The sequence below is a fragment of the Pteropus alecto genome, unplaced genomic scaffold (genome assembly GCF_000325575.1).
Source record: "Pteropus alecto unplaced genomic scaffold, ASM32557v1 scaffold398, whole genome shotgun sequence".
Lineage (NCBI taxonomy): Eukaryota > Metazoa > Chordata > Mammalia > Chiroptera > Pteropodidae > Pteropus > Pteropus alecto.
Genome location: NW_006442497.1, coordinates 6,016,915 through 6,034,895, shown reverse-complemented (window position 1 = coordinate 6,034,895; position 17,981 = coordinate 6,016,915). Strand labels below are relative to the sequence as shown.

Genomic DNA, 17,981 nt, shown 5'->3' with positions numbered 1-17,981 from the left:
AGAGCTAAAATTATGTCCCAAGTCCCTTTCCCTTGCCATCAATTCTCTATCTTCATGCCTGATTTATGTGGGGGCCAAGGGACCCCAGGAAAAGGACTCGAATAGCTGATTAGAATTCAAATGTGTCCTGACACACCCAGGGAACTGCAGCGGGGAGGGTGGATGAGAGAAGCCCAGTCACAGGGCTGAGTGGGGGTGGTGCAGGTACAGGTTGGGGAAGGAACGGAACTCATTTCTGGCCACATGGGTCACCCTCAGATCCTGTGGCCTGACTAGACCTCATTTCAATCTCACTCTCCAAACTCTGTGGACCTCACTGGCCCCATCATGTCCCTGAAGGACCCAGACAGGGCCTACGACATAAGCAAAGGATTTTCGCACTGGAAAGAACCTTAACCATCTCCAGTGCTTTCTACTGAGAAGCTGAGACCCAGAAAGACCACGGTGCATACCATGGGTTCCCAACAACGTGTGAGCATTCACCTGGGGACACAAAGCTAGTGGCGGTAGAGGCGAGAGCACAACCCAGGCCTCCCGGTTCCCAGTCTCGGCTTCGGGCACTATGCTACACTGCTGCGGGTGAGGATGTAGCCCTGCCATATCAGGACCACCTCTTCGATTCCCCCTCTGTGTCCAGCCTCCTGTATTTCTCAAGAGAGTATCAATTCTTCTGCCTGCAAGTTTCTCCTGCCTCTTTGCTCTGTTAGTTCCTGCTCATTCTTCAGATCTCCTCCTCCCCAGGAAGCTTTTTCAGTCCCCCCAGGCTAGGTCAGTTCCCAGCCCACTCCCTTTTTATTCTCTCACAGCACCTTGTATTCATCCATCACACATGTTACTGTTAAAGTTAAATAAATCGTCGCGTAATTGCTTATTCAGTGTCCATCACCTTCATTAGAATATAAGCTCCATGACCACGGAGACTACTGCTGTCTTAGTCATAGTGTATCACCCAGAATGAATAAATTAATGAGCATATTTGTTAGTGTTTAATTTTTTCATTTTTTAGCACTGTTGTCCTGACTTTTTATAGAAATGTTAGACGTCTCGAAAGCACTTAATGAGACTTAGTAAGTGCCTATCCTCGCCCCTACCTTGTCCCCAATCCCTCTGTCACCCCCACCTCTTGGCACCTAGTCCAATGTCAAGGACGAGAGTGGACAATCAACAACATTTTGCTGATTGATAGATCCCTGCTGGCAACCCGAGCCTCCAGAACAGCCCTGCCAGGAAAAGGAGTGAAGGGTCTGTGTGCTTCTGCTGAGACTAAAGGGCAGGAGCCTGCCACAGCCCCCAGGATCAGGCCCCCAGGCAGCAAGGAGGGAATTAGCTCAAATCACATTAACATGATTCTCAGGAAACACTGCTGAATTAGAGGTTACAGCCACAGCAGCTGCCTCTTTTTAATAGGACATTAATGCTCATTCTGAGCAATTACTCTATTTGCAATGGTTTCTTAATGTTCAGCTTCTGGAGCCCTGAGAGGAAAGGGCCTTGTGTTTCTAGCGACTGGCTCTCGACATGGCAAGGCAGAAGAATGAGCTGGAGAAATGCCCTTCCTGGCTAACTCAGGGATCCCATGCCCCAGACTGCCTGGAGAAGGGCCTGGAAGCTGGCTTCCCTGATCAGCTCACATTCTCAGAGCCTTGCAAAATGGTGGGGCAGGGGAGGGGGGTGCTGTACACACAGAGGCAGGAAGGTCTCTACATACAAAAGAGCCTCACTGAGCCTCTCTACTGCTCTCTGTACAATTACACAGCCTCCTAAAGCAGGCCCCTGCTAAGTGCTCCTAACAGCCTCCAGTACCTCTCCCAGCACTTATCATCCTTATCATTTTGATTTCAGTAGAATTTCCCTTCTCGATTATTAGAGTAATTAAGGTTCATTGCAAAAACAAAGCAACATATAAAAGAAAGAAATAGATCACTCTGCCACAGCACCCAGAGATCATAGCCTTCAAACATACTTTTTCCTATACACAGGCATACATAAAGATCTACAAATACGAGTTTTTAAAAATGGGATCAATCATACCATCCACCCTATTTTTTCACAATAGGATGACCACACTTTATTGTCATTGTTTATGTAATTGTCTGCCTTTTCCAATAAATTTTAGCTTCACTGTGGGCAGCACCCAACTCCACCAGGTTAGATAGAGAAACTGACCTATGGCTGTCACTCCATAAATGTTAGCTGGCGAGATGGCATGTCAGTCAAGATTCTTTAAGTTACAAGTAACCCAATAAAATATCCAATTAAGCACCCAGTTGAAACTGGCTAAAGGAAAAAGGTCTTAGCTGAAAAATCTCAGATGTTCAGAAATAGTTCTAGTTTCAAATGAGACTTGATCCAGTAACTCAAACCATGTCATCCAAGACTTAACATCTCTCTCTTCTCCTCTCTCTCCCTCCCCCACCACACCCCATCTTGTATGGTGTTACTATCATCCTTAGGTTCCTCGTGGTGGCCCAGACCCAGAACTTCTAGGTAGACAAGACCTCATGTCCTCATACCACACGGCCCAGGAGAAGAGAGAAAGCCATTTCCAATAACTATAGTATGTGTTGGGTGTTTGCAGAAAAGGACAGAATCACTCTCTCATTAGACTAATTGGGGCACATGCCTTTCTCTGAATCCATCACTCCAGCCAAGGGGATGGCTAGAGCTGGAGGTGGGGTCAATCCCACCTAAGCCCCATGGGTGACAACAGAAAATAGATGAATTCTACAAAGGAAAATTGGGATCCTGTTAAAGGAATGAGAAAGGAAAATACAAACACCCACTAGAAATAAATAATGGATAGATGGATGGATACACAGACAGATGGAAGAGTGAATTAGCTATTGAAGAAAGCGTTAAGGCTCTCACTCAGAGAAAGAAGTTTCTGAGGCACATGGGGTTTGTGAGAAGGGCAGGGTCCTATTCCATTTCTTGAAGGTGGTAGCATAGCACTAGGCAGTCATGTCCTGTGGAAACCCGGTCACTGAGCACTTAGCAGGGCATTCCTCTCTTCAGGCCTTGGTTTCTAGAATGAGCTGGGGGTTGGGAGTCAACTGGACTATGTCACTTTCAGTTTTGAAATACTATATTTGAATTGGTTGGGACATTATCCTACAATGTTAACTGGCCTCAGTGCCCTACCCTCCCCCCACTTACACCCAGGGTCAGCCAACCACTGTGAAAGAGTTAGTGTTAGGGAATGTTAGGGTCTCCCAGGACCCTAACTATTATTGGATCGCCAAGAACTCTGACTAGGCAAAAGAAAACTTTTAGATGTATAAATGGTGTGTTTGAGCCCTATACACCAGAACTTTGGTGATTTGTGTCTGAAATTAAGGACTTTGGTTTGACTATGAGTGCTATGAGTAGCCCCGGAGCGTTTTAGACAAAAGACTGCCATGATCTGACTCTCATTTTAAGAGTCACTCTAGCTGTTATGTTGGGAACAGAAGAGCTAAGTACCTTCTTATTCCACTGCTCTCCTCTCCTTCCTATTCTCCTCCACATCTAATTCAACTCAGGTGGCCAAGAATTCTGATCTCACACCAGTGGATCTAACCATGAGGCTATGAGTGTGGGGTGCCTCCACCTCTTCTGGCTTGAGAGCTTGGGAAATATGGGTTTTTTTTGGTTTGTCTTCATCCAGGGTGAAAATGAATTAGACCTCATGTCTAAGAGCTGATGAAGCAGCACATCTAATATAAATTAAACTTCTGTCTGGATTATTGCAACAGCCTCTCAGTTGTCTCCCTGTGTCCATCCTTGCCCTGTCCCCAACAGGATGGCACAGCCTATTCTCAACACAGAAGTCTGAATGACTCTTAAAATGGAAGTCAGACTGGCAGTCCTTTGCCAGAAACCCTCTTGTGGCTTTCATTCTCACTCAGAGTCAAGCTGAAGTTCTCGCAGTGAGGTGCAGGGCTCTGGTGATGTTACCTACACATTACTTTTTTGACTTCATCTCTTTCAAGAGGAAATGCAAGAAGAGGCTACAAAAAGCTAGCTCATTAGATCAACTTTTAGTGACCTAATCATTTATGGAATTAATTTCTGCAATTTTGTTTACTTTGGGGTCAAATAAACCTGTTTGTTTGTTTCATTCTTTTTTTTTTTTTTTTTAACACTATCCAAACTGAGGCATTCAGCAGTAAATAGAAAAAATTTTAGCTGGAAATGGAGAATTCTGTTCCCTCTATGATTTGCCTTGGATAATTGGTATCCTTCTATATTAGGAAAAGAATTAGAGCTCATCCTCACTGTGCCATTAGACATTTGGGTTTGCAAAACTCACACTCAAGGCTACTTATTTTCTCCAAAGTACTTGGCTTGAAATGAAGTAGTGAGGTTGACAGGTGAGTAGAGGTGCCTTAGTTGCAGCAAGAGATTCAAATAGGAATGATGACCCTATCCTAGGGGGAGAGGAAGACCAATAGGCTTTCCACATTGTTATCCTTAATAACAAAGGCAACTCTGCATTAGGCAGGTCAGTCTCCAGGCCTGCCCTGCCTGTGGTGGCCTAAGGACAAGTGCCCCACCCACAGCCCTGATGACCAGGTAGCTCTATGATTGCAGTTTGGTTCCAGGTGATCTCCCATCCCCTCTTGCACCATTTCCCAGCTATGGCAGAGCTAATTGGACAACAGTGGTCAGGTGACCCACAAGCAGCCAATCCTAGGCCGAAAAGCTACCTACAGTGTGGCCTGGTACAGGAAATAGAGCTGAACCAATCAAATACTCTCTATCAGGAATTTAATCAGGATGATGACGCTACTAGCTATGGGAGCAGAGCGGAAATGATACAGAAAGGCTAGGGAGCCTTTCCCAGGAGATCAGCAGAATGACATAAAAGAGGAGAAAGAGCAGTGGGGCGAGGAAGACAGCCGGGGGCATGGGAATAAATGGACGGTGAAGTAGCCGTGTCACGTTTATGATGACTGCTATTGAAAAAACCTGCCAGTTCTTGCTTCTGACTAGGGAGCAGATGTGGACCCCAGACCCACATCCCACCTCCTGGCTCTAGGAATCACACCATAGTGGGTCCTGGGCATAAGAACCCATCCTGGTCCTGATCTGGAATTTTGTCTTCTCTTTTTGCCTGTGGCATTCTTAGAATAACCAGTTACAGGTGAGTGACCACCTGTAACTCACAAGGGGACCAAACTGCCTCAACCCATTTTACTTATTTCTCGAGCTATTCACAGTGTTTTTTCTTTCTTCCCACCAAAAGAGCTAACTAAATAAAATGTCTTTATTAATTTGACCAAGTATCAATATTAAAGAATGAAATGGTTGGACTCAGAGAACTAGTCTTCAAAGGGAACTTTAACTCCTCACTTGATTAGCAATTAGCGACAGCTGCTTAATCTAACCTGGGCTCCCCACCTCAGAGTTAAGAGGATAGCTGCCTCTTCTAAATGCTTTACATATGACCACTCATTTAGTGCTCTCAACATTATGATGTACTATTGTTTTCATATAGCAATTTTACAGATATAAAAATAAAAATAGTATGAGATATAGCTGGGATATACCTCTACCCATGTAGTCCAGTTCTACAATCTGTGTCCTTAGGTACTGTATTTTTCAGTCTTTCAGTATGGACTATCCTTTCTGATGCACCCTAAATCTGTAGACATTTCAAACCTCTTTTTCAGTTAATATATTATGCAGAGCCACAATATAGAAAGCAAAACTGAGTGGAGCTGCTCTGATTGAAGATGGAGTAGGGACCCCAGAATCTCAGCCACTTGATCCCTTCTGTGCCACTTGGTCCCTTTGCAGTAATCCCTGGAGAATCACCACCTCTCTCCTCCCCCACAGGGAGCATGGTTTGAAAATCTCCAGTGTGTGTGTATGCAGGGGGTGAGGAGATAGAAAGGGGGAGTAGGGGTAGGTTGGTAGAGGGAAGCTGAGCTTCTGGACAGTAGGATTCCAGGGGGACTCTTCCCCCAACTCATTCTGTAATCTGGCAAGTCATGTCAACTCTCAGATTTCAGAGTGACCACCTGTAACTCACAAGGGGACCAAACTGCCTCTGCCCTCCCAGGTTGCTGCTTGGTAGTTGGGCCAGGCTGCTGCCAAAGCCTGCCTGGCAAATTATATTCTATTCAGATAGTCTGGATGCTAAAGAAAGAAAAGTATTAAGAAAGAAGAAGCAAGCCTTACTCGGCCCCTAGCTCCCAGCTCACCAACTAGGCACAGAAGCAATAATAACACCCACGTCAGCCATCCGTTTGGTCCCTTGGTATCGCTCTTCCTCAGTGTGAACGGCACTTTTATCTCTCTCTCTTCTCTCTCTCTCCCCTCTCCACCCCCACTTCGGTGTGCATGTGTGTGTTTCTCACCTTCTCTCTTTGTCTTAGTATTTGGACTTTATCAAACATACTACATTATCAAACAAGTAGGAACTCAATATTTATTGTATGATTGTAGAACTTAAAATCTCCTTTCTGATAAATGAATCCTATTTCTTTCCATAGGCTATTATGTCTTAAAAACATACTTAGAATGTAATTCAATTTTTTAGAGAGCTATAAAGCAGGTCTCCCACAGAGATCAAAGGCCCCACTTCCTGTAGGTGGTAGATATGGCTGTATCTATTTGTCTGCAAAGATAAAAAGGGCCAATATCTAAGCTGAACTAATTTCAGAGCATGCCAAGTGGACTTCTGATAAATGTCTCTTAACCAGCTCTGTTGAAATGTTGGTAATAGTACAGTATTGCAGCCACTGGAAAGCTCTGTGCTCTGGGGTGCAATTATTGGGTCATTTCACTTTCGGGTCATTTCAAAGAAATTCTCTCCAGGCATAACATGGAATCAGTAGCCTAGTGAAAAAGGGGTTTAGGCAGGAGGACAAGATGATTTAGCAGGAAGTGGGGGAAGTAATTTCTAGGTCATATGACACTCTAGCTTCCAGGTCAGCAAAGCAATTTCTGACTCACACCCAAGATGAAACTGCCCAAGAGATTAAGGTTTTTTCCACTCAGGTCCCAACTTTGGGACCAGAATCGGGCCTCCCCAACTAATTCTGTCCTTTGTCTCCATAAAGAACCATCACTATGGTAATGAAAATCATTTCACAGGTACATTTTCTAGGCCAGCACTGAGCTAAGTGTTTGCTCACTTGTTCATTCATCCTACATATCTTTAATGGCAAGCTACTATGTGCCAAGCTCTGTTTTAGATGTTGGGAATAAAGTGATGGGTAAAATATATAAAGTCTATGTTCTTATGGGCCTCACATTCAAGTAGGAAGACATATATTTTTTTATTAAAAATTATTGTGTTGACATTAATAAAATAAGTTTCAAGTGTACAATTAAACAATATATCATATATATATAGCATTGTGTGTTCACCACCTAAAGTTAGATTTCCTTCTGTCACCAAATATTTGACCTCTTTTACCCCTATCTACCTCCTCCAACCCACCTTCCCTCTAATAACCAATAATCCACAGTCCATGTCCATGAGTCTCTGGTTGTTTGTCATGTTTATTTGTTGCTTTCAGTTTTATGTCCCACATATGAGTGAAAGTGTATGGTTTTCAACTTTTTCTATTATTTCACTTAGCATCATTATCTCAAGATCCATCCATGCTGTCGCAAATGGCAGTATTTCATCTCTTCTTATGACTAAGTAATATTCTATTGTATATGTGTACCACCTCTTCTTTATTCAATCATTTATTGTAGGACACTTTGGTTGCTTCCATTCATGGCCTCCATAAATAATGCTGCTATGAACATCAGGGTGCATATATCTTTGCAGATAAATGTTTTCAGGTCTTTTGGGTAAATACCCAGGAGAGGGATTGCTGGATTACATGGTAATTCAAGTCTTAGTTTTTTTGAGGAAACTCTGTACTGTTTTCCATAGTGGTTCTACCAACTGCAGTCCCACCAGCAGTGTAGGAGGGCTCCTGTTTGCCCACAACCTCTCCAATACTTGTTATTACTAGTCCTATTGATGATAGCCATTCTAACAGGTGTGAGATGGTAAGAGATAATTTTTAAATGAGCAAGTAAATACACACTATCAAACAATGAGAAGTGCTTAAAAGAAAAACAAAGCAGGATAAAGAGAAAGTGAAGAGAGGTACTATCTCAGATGGAGTAGTACAGTCTTTGGATAGGGCACAATTTGACAGAACCCTAAAGGAAGTGAGAGATCAAGTTACAGAGGGAGAGAATAAAAGTACGGGTAGAAGAAATATCATCAGGAAAGGTGAGAGCATGCTAGGTATGTTGGAGGAACATCTGGGAAGTTGGTAGGGATAGTGTAGAATGAGCAAAAGGGAGGGAGGTAGGACATGAGATCTGAGAGGCCATGGGCCCTGTAGGAAAGATACAGACATGGGACTTTATTCTGGTACTACTGGAGAGTTTTGAGATGAGGAGAATCTTAATTTTTTTTTTTTTAAGAACAGTCCTGGCTACTGTGGGGTAAACAAAGTTTAGGAGAACAAGAGTGGAAGCTGAGACATCAGTGAGGCAGCAAATGCAATAATCCGCGTGAGACTTTGGTGCTAACCATGAGAGTAGAGAGGAGCGGTCTCATTGTGGATAGATTTCAAATGTGGAAGCAACAGGATTTGTTGCTGAATTAAGTATAGAAGAGAAAAATAAGTCAAGGATGGTTCTAGTTGGCTTGAGCAACTGTGAGAATTGGTGGTGCCATTTACAAATCAAAGAAGGAGTCGATTGGGAGAGATCAAGAATTTGGCTTTAGATGAGTTAAAATAAAATCACATCTAGGGGCTAGAGTAGGGAGAGCAGAGAAGAAGGCGGAAGACCAAGCCCTGGGCGTAGTTTAACATGTGACTGGGAAGATGAAGAGGATCCAGCAAAGGAAGCTGAGAAACAGTAGCCAGGGAAGTTGGAAGTGACAGTAGCCAGGGAAGTAATCTAAGAGAGAGTGATGTCTTATGGCTGAGGGAAGCAAGTATTTCAAGGAGGAAGACCGATCAGCCATGTCAAGAGCCACTGGTAAATGTGGCAAGGGAAATTGAGGATCTACCTTGGAATTAACAAGATGGACATGAATAAGGTCATAATTGTAAAGTCATAATCTGTAATCCTGATAACACTATCAGCTAAATATCACTGTCTCAATTTTACAGGTAAGGCACTGAGGCCAAGAGAAGTTCAATGGTGTGCCCAGGGCCACATAACCAATGAGTGGTGGGGACAGGATTGGAACTTGGATATATACAACGCCATTCTACAATCAAAGTCCTCACAGCCCGGTCGTGGAGGCATCTCATTTCCATGGCCCCTAAGAAGTCAGCCTTGAATTTACTGCCAAGTAGGTTGTGTCAGCCTGCAGTTCTTGAAAGTAGCTTGACCAATTCAAAACATGCACCTGGCATTTCATTGTTATTGCTTTTACTCCTAAAACTTACTAGGCTTTCTCTCAGCTTAGCTCTTAAGAAAAATGTCATTGTTTCTAACTGGACCATAGGTGAGCAAGCCTTGAGGGTTAATTCTGCCACCCTTAATGCCTACGGGAGAAGGCGGCTGCTGTTTACTGCTCAATCCTGATATCTATAAGCTCTCTAGCCCAAAGAGAATCACACCAGCTATCTTTTCTTCCAGGTCCTGCCAAGATTTAGTCCGACCTGGTTCTACCTGGTCCCCTTCTCTGCATCTTCCTTGCCCATTTTTCCCTTGAAACTAATACAAAACAAGTGATTTTTTTAATTTCTTCATCTTTAGATTGACTTATTGCTTACAATGAACATTAGCTATCTTGAAATACATTTTTCAACTTATTTTATTTTTATTTTTCAACATTTTATTTTTCAATAATATTTTTCAATATTTTATTGAAAATAATGAATATTATTAATTTTCAATATTTTTCAATATTTTATTTTTCAACATTTTATTATGGAAATTTTCAACAGAACAAAGTTGAAAGTATTGTGCAATGAACATATACATATGCTCACTTAAATCTCCATTTAAAATTTTGTTCTACTTGCCTTATCACATTGTATATCCCTCCCTCCATTCGTCATCAATCCATCTTATTTTCTGACGCATGTTGAAGTAAGATGCAGATGTTAGTGCACTTTGCCTCTAAACACTTTGGTGTGTATATCATTAACTAGAGTTCAATATTTGCTTTAAGGTTTCTATTTTGAGATTAAGTTTGCAAACAGAGAAACTAACAAATCTCATGCATACATATGCTGAGTTTGGACAAAATACACACACCTGGGTAACTGAAACCTTTATCAAGGTAAGAACATTGTCATCACCTCGTTCCCACCCCCACCCCAGAGGCAACCACTGATCTGATGTTTTTCACCATAGATAATTTTGCCTATTCCAGAATTTCACATAAATAAAATCCTATAGCATGTATCCTTCTGTGTCTGGCTTCTTTGGCCCAGCATAATGTTTTTTGCAATTCATCAATGCAATAGCATGTTATTAGCAGTTTGTTTCCCCTTTGTATTCCATTATGGGTATATCAAAGATTGTTTATCCATCCTCCTGTTAATTGCAATAATTATTTTAATAAAGAAAATTATTCTTTAATTAATTTATAGTTGGATGCGTCTGTCTTTCTGTTAAGAATTTTTTCATCTAATGTAAACTGGGTAGGATCATGGCTGTTAGGAGCCTAGTCTTTGAAATCAGAAAGCTCTAGATTTCTATTTCAGTTCCAACTGTTATTGCGTGACCTCAAACCAGTTACCTAGTCACTTTGTGCCTTACTTTTCACATCTGAAAACTGGGAATAAAAATATCTAAAGGATGTGAGTTGTTTATTAGAATTAGAGTCCTTTATTCCTTTATTCATTCATGTAACAATAGTTAACTGCACCTGCTTTGTTCCCTAAATGCTGAGAAAACAACAGAAAACAAACATAGGCACAGATCTCATGGCACTTTCAGGCTGGTGGGCTATATGGACACCAGACATCTAATTGCACAATTAATTATTTAATTGCCATTGTTATCAGCACTGTAAGGGGAAATGTAACAGCTGCTAAGAGCATGAAACAGGGTCGTTCAAGGAGGCTGAGCATGGAAAGCTGATCTAGAGTTAAGCAGGCAAAGGAGGAGCCTTCCAGGCAAAAGGAACTGCAGTGCTCCAAAGCTCTCTGGAGAGAAGGAGTGCTGAACATTGGAAGAACTGAAAATGGCTGTATGCAATCGAAAGGCGCAGGTGTTGTATATGTGAAGTGGTAAGCAGAGAAGGAAGGTAAGCAGAAACTAAGTGGAGGCTGACAGGACTGGGCTTCATAGACCATGTTCAAAATGTGGGTCTTTAATCTCAGAGCCATAGGCAGCAGGGCAGGCTGAACTATAAGTTTCATATAAGACTGTCAGGTAGAAGTTGACAGTTATATCCCTAGTGCTCTGAACAATGCCAGCATCAATTTGAGGAAAGAAAGGAGGGAGGATTAATTTTAAGCAGAAGTTTGAGATTTGTATCTTATGTAGGTCATTGGCTGCAATGTGAAGACTGGGCTGGAAAAAGCTCGGAGTGTGTATTAGTTTGTTCGGGCTGCCATAACAAAATACCACAGGCTGAAACAACAGAAATTTATTTTCTTGAAGTTGTGGAGATGAGAAGCCCAAGACCAAGGAGCTATCAGGGTTAGTTTCTGGTGAGACCTCTTTTCCTGGCTTGTAGTTGTCCAACTTTTTGCTGTGATTTCATATGGCCTTTACACTGTGTGTACATGGAGAGAGATATCTTCAGTATCCCTTCCACTTTTTAGGACATCAGTCCCATCAGATTAGGGCCTTACCCTTATAACATCATTTAACTTTAATTACCTCCTTAAAGACACTATCTTCCAATGCAGTCACTTTGAGAGTTAGAGCTTCAATATAAGAATGGGGTGGGGGGAGCACAATTCAGTCCACAACAGGGTAGATGCAGGGAAACCAGTTAGGAGGTTAGAGAAGGAAGGCTAATGGCTTGGACTAGGTGTTGGTAATGAAGTTGAAAGGACATTGAACAGAAAAGTCTACTGGAATCAGTGGTAAACTTAACAAGGAGGGAGGAGGAAGAGGCATCAAGGATAACTCCTAGGTTTCCACAATGAATGTAGAGTTGAATGGTGGCCCTGAAAAGAAATGCTCACATCCTAATCCCTGGAATCTGTGAATGTGACCTTATTTAGAAAAAAGGTCTATGTGCATATGTGACGGTGACGTTCATAGAGTGAGGGAAACCTGGCTGCGGTGGGGGGGGGGCGGGGAGTGCAAGTCTTGTGGGACAGGAGGACGAGTACGAGTTTAGATTTAGAAATGTAGGATTTGCGGTGACTTTCAGATATCAAAGAAGATGAAAGGGCAGCAACTGGGCTCACAGTAAATACTCAATAATTGATAGTTATTACCATTATTATTCTCTTTTGGAATGCTCCGATATAAGAAGATGTGATCACTTCTTTTAATCATATCTGATTTTCCTGTAATCCTGGGACTGCAAACAGTTTGAAGTTCTGCCAGCAATACAGCAAAGCTCAGCTCTTGCCCTGCAACACCCCCGTTTAGACACAAATATTTCCTGGTACAAAGTTCTGTTTGCACCTCTTCACCTCAGGCTGACATCAGCTTGGACCCTCCCAGAAGGGCTACATCGCAGCTTTCCGGAAGGAGCCAAGAGGAAGCACAGCCAGCCCTCCTTTCCCTCCTCCCCTTCCACCCACAGAGACACTGAGCGCTGCTGAATGCCTTGGAAGCATAAGGCCGCCATCTGGTGGACACTAACAATTCTAACAGCCTGGTCATAACACCAGGATTAGAGAGAAATGGGCTTCAAAGTCGTTTAATTTTTCCTACCTCCAATTACAGCTTCAACTAATCAGGCTCTAAAAGTCAAGGCACGAGTGTGAAATAGCTAAGAGGTCAGCAAAATGGGAGCAAGGTGCTCCAGAATCTCTTCCTCGCACTTGGGATAAAGCCAAACTTCTTAACCTGCACTTGTCCAGCCTCACCATTCTCCACTGGTACCCAGCCCTGGTGAGCTTCCAGCGCAGCACCTTTCACTTGCTCCTCCCTCGGCTATAAGCACTGGTCCACGCCTTCTGCGCCTCATCACTCCATCTTTCAGGAAATGCCTGAAAGTCACCTCTCCAGGAAATTTCTCAAAGCCCATAAAAGAGGTCCGATTCCCCTTGTTTCACATATCCCTACAGCAGTCCTTACTTTAACTTCACAGCACGAACCACAATCAACTGCTGTGATCACCTGCCAGTTTGTGTGATTGTTGTCTAGTCTGTAAACTCCACAGGGCAAGGACTGTCTCTTCTGTTCATTGTCATGTCCTCTGTTATCAGCATACTGCCTGACACAGAATAAGGCTTGAATAAATATTTAGTGAATGGATGAAATAAATGATTAAATGAGTGTTTCACGCTGATGAGGAATGTAGTGATGGATAAAAGTATATGCAGAGAGTGAGTTGAACTGTATGTATTCTCCTTCTGGTGGTGTAAAGGGACATCCAGGAAATTGACAAACATTATTGGAGCCAGGTATCTTTCAGTGACAACTTCAAAAGCTTTCATTGAAAGCTTCAAAGCTTTCATCATATGGTCTAAGTTTTGCTAACAGTACAAACCTGAGTCCTTCACGGAGACCAGATGGGTTTTGTGGAAGCAAATCAGTCCTTGCTATGGTATGGTGCATATCTTATTACAGAGACTTTAAGAGCAGCCTGTATAGCCAAAACATCTGCTGTCCTAGCCACAACCCTCCTTCCCCCAAGATTTCTCAGACACAGAGTCAGCAGACTGTAGAGAAGGGGGAAACTTTGCTGATCTGGTGTAGTGAACAGAGGAAGGTAGATGGGTCAATATCTGGTATGAGACAGAATTCTTGTTTCGTCATCGCTGTCCCCAAACATGTCATCCAGTGAGCATCACCAACACCCACACTTGGGATACTTTACAGAGAAAGGATCCACTCACCAATGATGACCCTGCCTCAAACTTTATCCACCTTCCACAGTCCTCAGTAGCTGACCATACCTGGCTGTCGGAAACCAGCCGACCAAGTCAAACCGGGTACCTGAATGGGGGAGCGGGGACTGAGAAAAAAGAGAAGACAGACAGGGTGCAGGAGGGAGAACAGATCTCACAACTGTCTCTCCGAGTTTATTTCTTATGCTTCTTTTTATACATAATCTGTTCCTTTGTGTATCCCAAGATAACATAATTAAAGTAACATCCTGAAGATCGAGGTACAATCGACACTTCCTTTGACACTCCCTTTGTCTATACTTAATCTTCTTCTTCCTGGAATTCCACAGAACCAGCCTTTTCTTTTTTATGCAAGCAGACCTCCCGAGATAATCCATGCACTCTTTTGAATTTGGGGAGCTTTAGCTCCCTACACCTGGCAGGATAGATAATGGAGATGGCTGCAAAGCAAATGAGTCTGTAAAAAAGAACAACATTCTTTTAGTATATTCTTAGAACTACACCTGGCTTGTTGACCAGACTGTTGGTGCTAGAAGGTCAGCACATTCTGCACTCTGCAGACAAGCTGGGTATGAAGCCACACTGCCTGGAATTGGAATTCTAGTATTACAGCAAAGAAGACTGAGCTTACTCAGTGCTCAATCACTTGAGTCTCATGAGGATAGCCTGACAAGGAAATGTGAATGCCATTTTTAATGGAGCAAAGCACCAATCCGGCCTGTGCTGGATGGGCTGGGCCTGCCCTGCCTTCCAGATGGACATGACTCTGTCTGGACTTTCACAGCTCATCAATCCCCCTCTGCTGATGCTCTGCTTTTAGATATGTTCATGTGTTCATCAGACTTCTCTAAATCTGGTGTTCCTAGGAGGCTACCTATGTCTTTCTGTGAGTTTGCCAGTCTCTGCTCCATCTCCTAGCATTGAATTTATAATCTCACTCAGAAAACAAGCAAGCACTTCTCGTTCCAAGTTCTTGGAGAACATATGTCCACATCCTGCCCAGGCACTTTTGGGTTCTGGTGGAGAAGCAAATCTCCCTCACCTGGCACCAGTGGCTCTGATTGTATTCATGATGTTGTCACTGACCTGGTGGCCAGAGGGTAGCACAGCAGGATGCAGGCCCTTCATGCCACCCTCTCTGCAGAGGTAAGCCAGTGTCGACAGGCTCCTACTCCTTTCCAAACCTCAGCATCTCTACAGTGATGTAGCATTACAGTGAAAAAGGACAATGAAACGACTCCTCAAGCAGAGCTCTCTAGGATACTTTAAAAACTTATTTCTCTTTACTTTTCAGATAAAGATATCTTCCCCATCTTTGCAAAATATGGACCAACATACAGCAGTGGCAGGGAGGTAGAAGATTTCAAGCATTGGCTTAACTATTGAATCATGATTATACAAGTTGTCATTCTATGTCACAACTGAAAAAAACCAACTCACACAGGCTAATATATAAAGAAAGGACTTTGTCAATTCACAAAACTGAAGGGTCAAGAGGTAGTCTAGCTTCAGGTGCAGTTGGATAGAGAGCCTCAAGTGATATCACCGGCCTTCTTTATCTCCGAGTTCTGCTTCCTCTCCATGAGTTCGCCCTCAGGAAGGCATTCTCCTGGCAACTCTAGCTTACATGCTACCAGCTCAACATACTCAGCAAAAAGGTTATCTTTAATAGTTCAGCTAGGGTTACCAGATTTAGCAAATATGAGGGACATATTTATACTAAAAAAAATTCCTACTTGACCAGGAATTCAAATACAACTAAGCACCTTGTATTTTACCTGACAACCCTCAGTCTACCACAGGTCCTAGGATTGAATTTGGGCAATCTGGATCATATACCATTCCAGACCAGTGCAGGAGGATGGGCTATGCCAACTGGCCAGGGTCACCTGCCTCTCTCTGGAAAGGAAAGAGCATGGTCAGCCCTCCTAGTATACAGTAGGAGACAGGGTCCCTTACCCAATAACTGGGATGCTCACTCTAGAAGAGGAATGAACCCTGCTCAGGCAAAAACAACAAATGTCCACACAGTGACCTTGAAGGTCCCAAGTAACTGTGAAAATCATAAAACTCTGTGATGGTCGTATTGCACACAAGTTTACAAAGCATTTTTACACCACTTTTTCCTTGCCACACACCCCTCTGTTTGGTTGGCAGAACAGATATTATAATCACTCCTGTATTACTTTGCTCCAGCTGCCATAACAAAGTACCACACACTGAGAGGTGGAATGCTTAAACAACAGACATCTATTTTCTGACTATAATTCTGGAGGCTAGAAGTCCAAGATCAAGGTGTCAGCAGGGTTGGTTTCTTTTGAGGCCTCTCTCTTTGGTGCAGAATGGAGGTCTTCATGCTGTGTCCTCACGGTCTTTCCTCTGTACATGTCTGCGTCCAAATCTCCTATTCTTATAAGGACACCAATCATACTGAATTAGGGCCCACCCTAATAACCTCATTTTAACTTAATTGCCTCTTTTAAGTCCCTATCTCCAAATACAGTTACATTCTGAGGTACTGGGGCTTAGGACTTCAACATATGAATTGTTAGGGAGACACAATTCAGCCCGTAACACTTTACCCTCTTTTCTTTCTTTCTTTTCTCTCTTTTCTTTCTTTCTTTTTTCTTTCTTTCTTTCTTTTTCTTTCTTTCTTTTCTGTCCTTCCTTCCTTCCTTCCTTTCCTTCCTTCCTTCCTTCTTTCTTTTCTTTTTCTTTTTCTTTCTCTCTCTCTCTCTCTCTCTCCCCCCTTCCTTCTTCCTTCCTTCCTTCCTCCTTCCTTCCTTCCTTCCTTCCTTCCTTCCTTCTCTCCCTCCTTCCTTCCATTCCTTTTCAGATAAGGAACAGGACAGTGAGGGTGGTCACAATTTGTCCCCAGCCCCAGGGCTGATTTAGTGGTAGAACTCAGTAAGGAGGCTCGCCAAACTTCAAGCAGTGGCAGCCCCTGCTGGGCCTGCCCAACCTCTGCCCAGCCTTTGAAATCCCCCTGTGTGGCCACTGTTTATACACATGCCCACCCACTGCCAGAGTGCAAGCTCCCTTCCTGGAGAGCACACAGCAAATCCATCTTCGCCTGCGACTTGCACAGGACCAGGCCCCCAGCAGATGTTCTCGAAATAAGCATTCCTTGAAAAGAACGAAACTGACACACACACAAAAATTCCTAAAGAGTTTTAGGAGATTTAGTTAAAAGAAGAGGAGGACAGGAGCTCATGCTCATGATTTGAAGTGATAAAGACTCTAGAACGGCAAAAATGATGAGTCCTATGGATGTGTAAATGAGCCTGGGGAAAAACTAATCAGAAGAGTAAATTACAAAACAGAAAAAGACTAAAACAAGTGAGGGAAGAACAGTGAATGTCCTTAGTTTATAAGAAATTCATGAGCAATGCGTGTGAAAATTTTGTTGGTTTTGGTGGTGAGAAAGAACTGTAAATATGTATAATATGTAAATACCTTGTATAATAAAAACCTATGAAGATAAACGAGCCTGCCTGCAGAAAAACTGTGAACTCTATAAGATGCTAATATAACTGTCGTCATTCTAAGAAATTACCATAATGCTTACAGGGCTTTGAAAGTTCCTGAGCGTTGTAAAGAAATGCATAAATACTAAATACCAACCAGAAAACGCGCGTGCGCGCGCGCCTCTCTCCTATTTTCTTTCTTTTAAAAAATTTATTTTTATGCGAGGAAGGTAGCCTTAGTGATAACAAGCATTGGAGCTGGACCTATATGGGGGTCAGATACTACTCCCTTCCATCACCAATGAGCTGTGTGGCCTTCAGCAAGTCATCCAGACCCTCTGGTCTCACTTTCCCCATCTGTAAAATGGAAAAACGGACACCCAGCCCTCGCCGCGCTGGGGGAGACGCGAATGGGAGAACACAGCAGGTCTCAAGCAGGGCTACTTCCCGCTACCGGTGCGTGCCGACCAGCGGCCACTGGAAGACCGAGGGCCAGTTGGAGAACGAGGCCGGGGCGGGCGTGTCGGGACGCGGCGGAGGGAGGGGGCAGCGGGCGTGG

The 17,981-nt window shown here is 43.2% G+C and overlaps 1 protein-coding gene across 1 annotated transcript in view; it reads left to right on the top strand.

Annotated features, from left to right (window-relative positions):
* Positions 1–17,690: 17,690 nt before the first annotated feature.
* Positions 17,691–17,981, top strand: part of TMEM220 (transmembrane protein 220) — an 18,744-nt gene continuing 18,453 nt past the window's right edge. The window contains exon 1 of the mRNA XM_015597427.2: positions 17,691–17,930. Coding sequence (XP_015452913.2) covers positions 17,691–17,930 — 240 coding nt within the window. The remainder of the gene's footprint in view (positions 17,931–17,981) is intronic.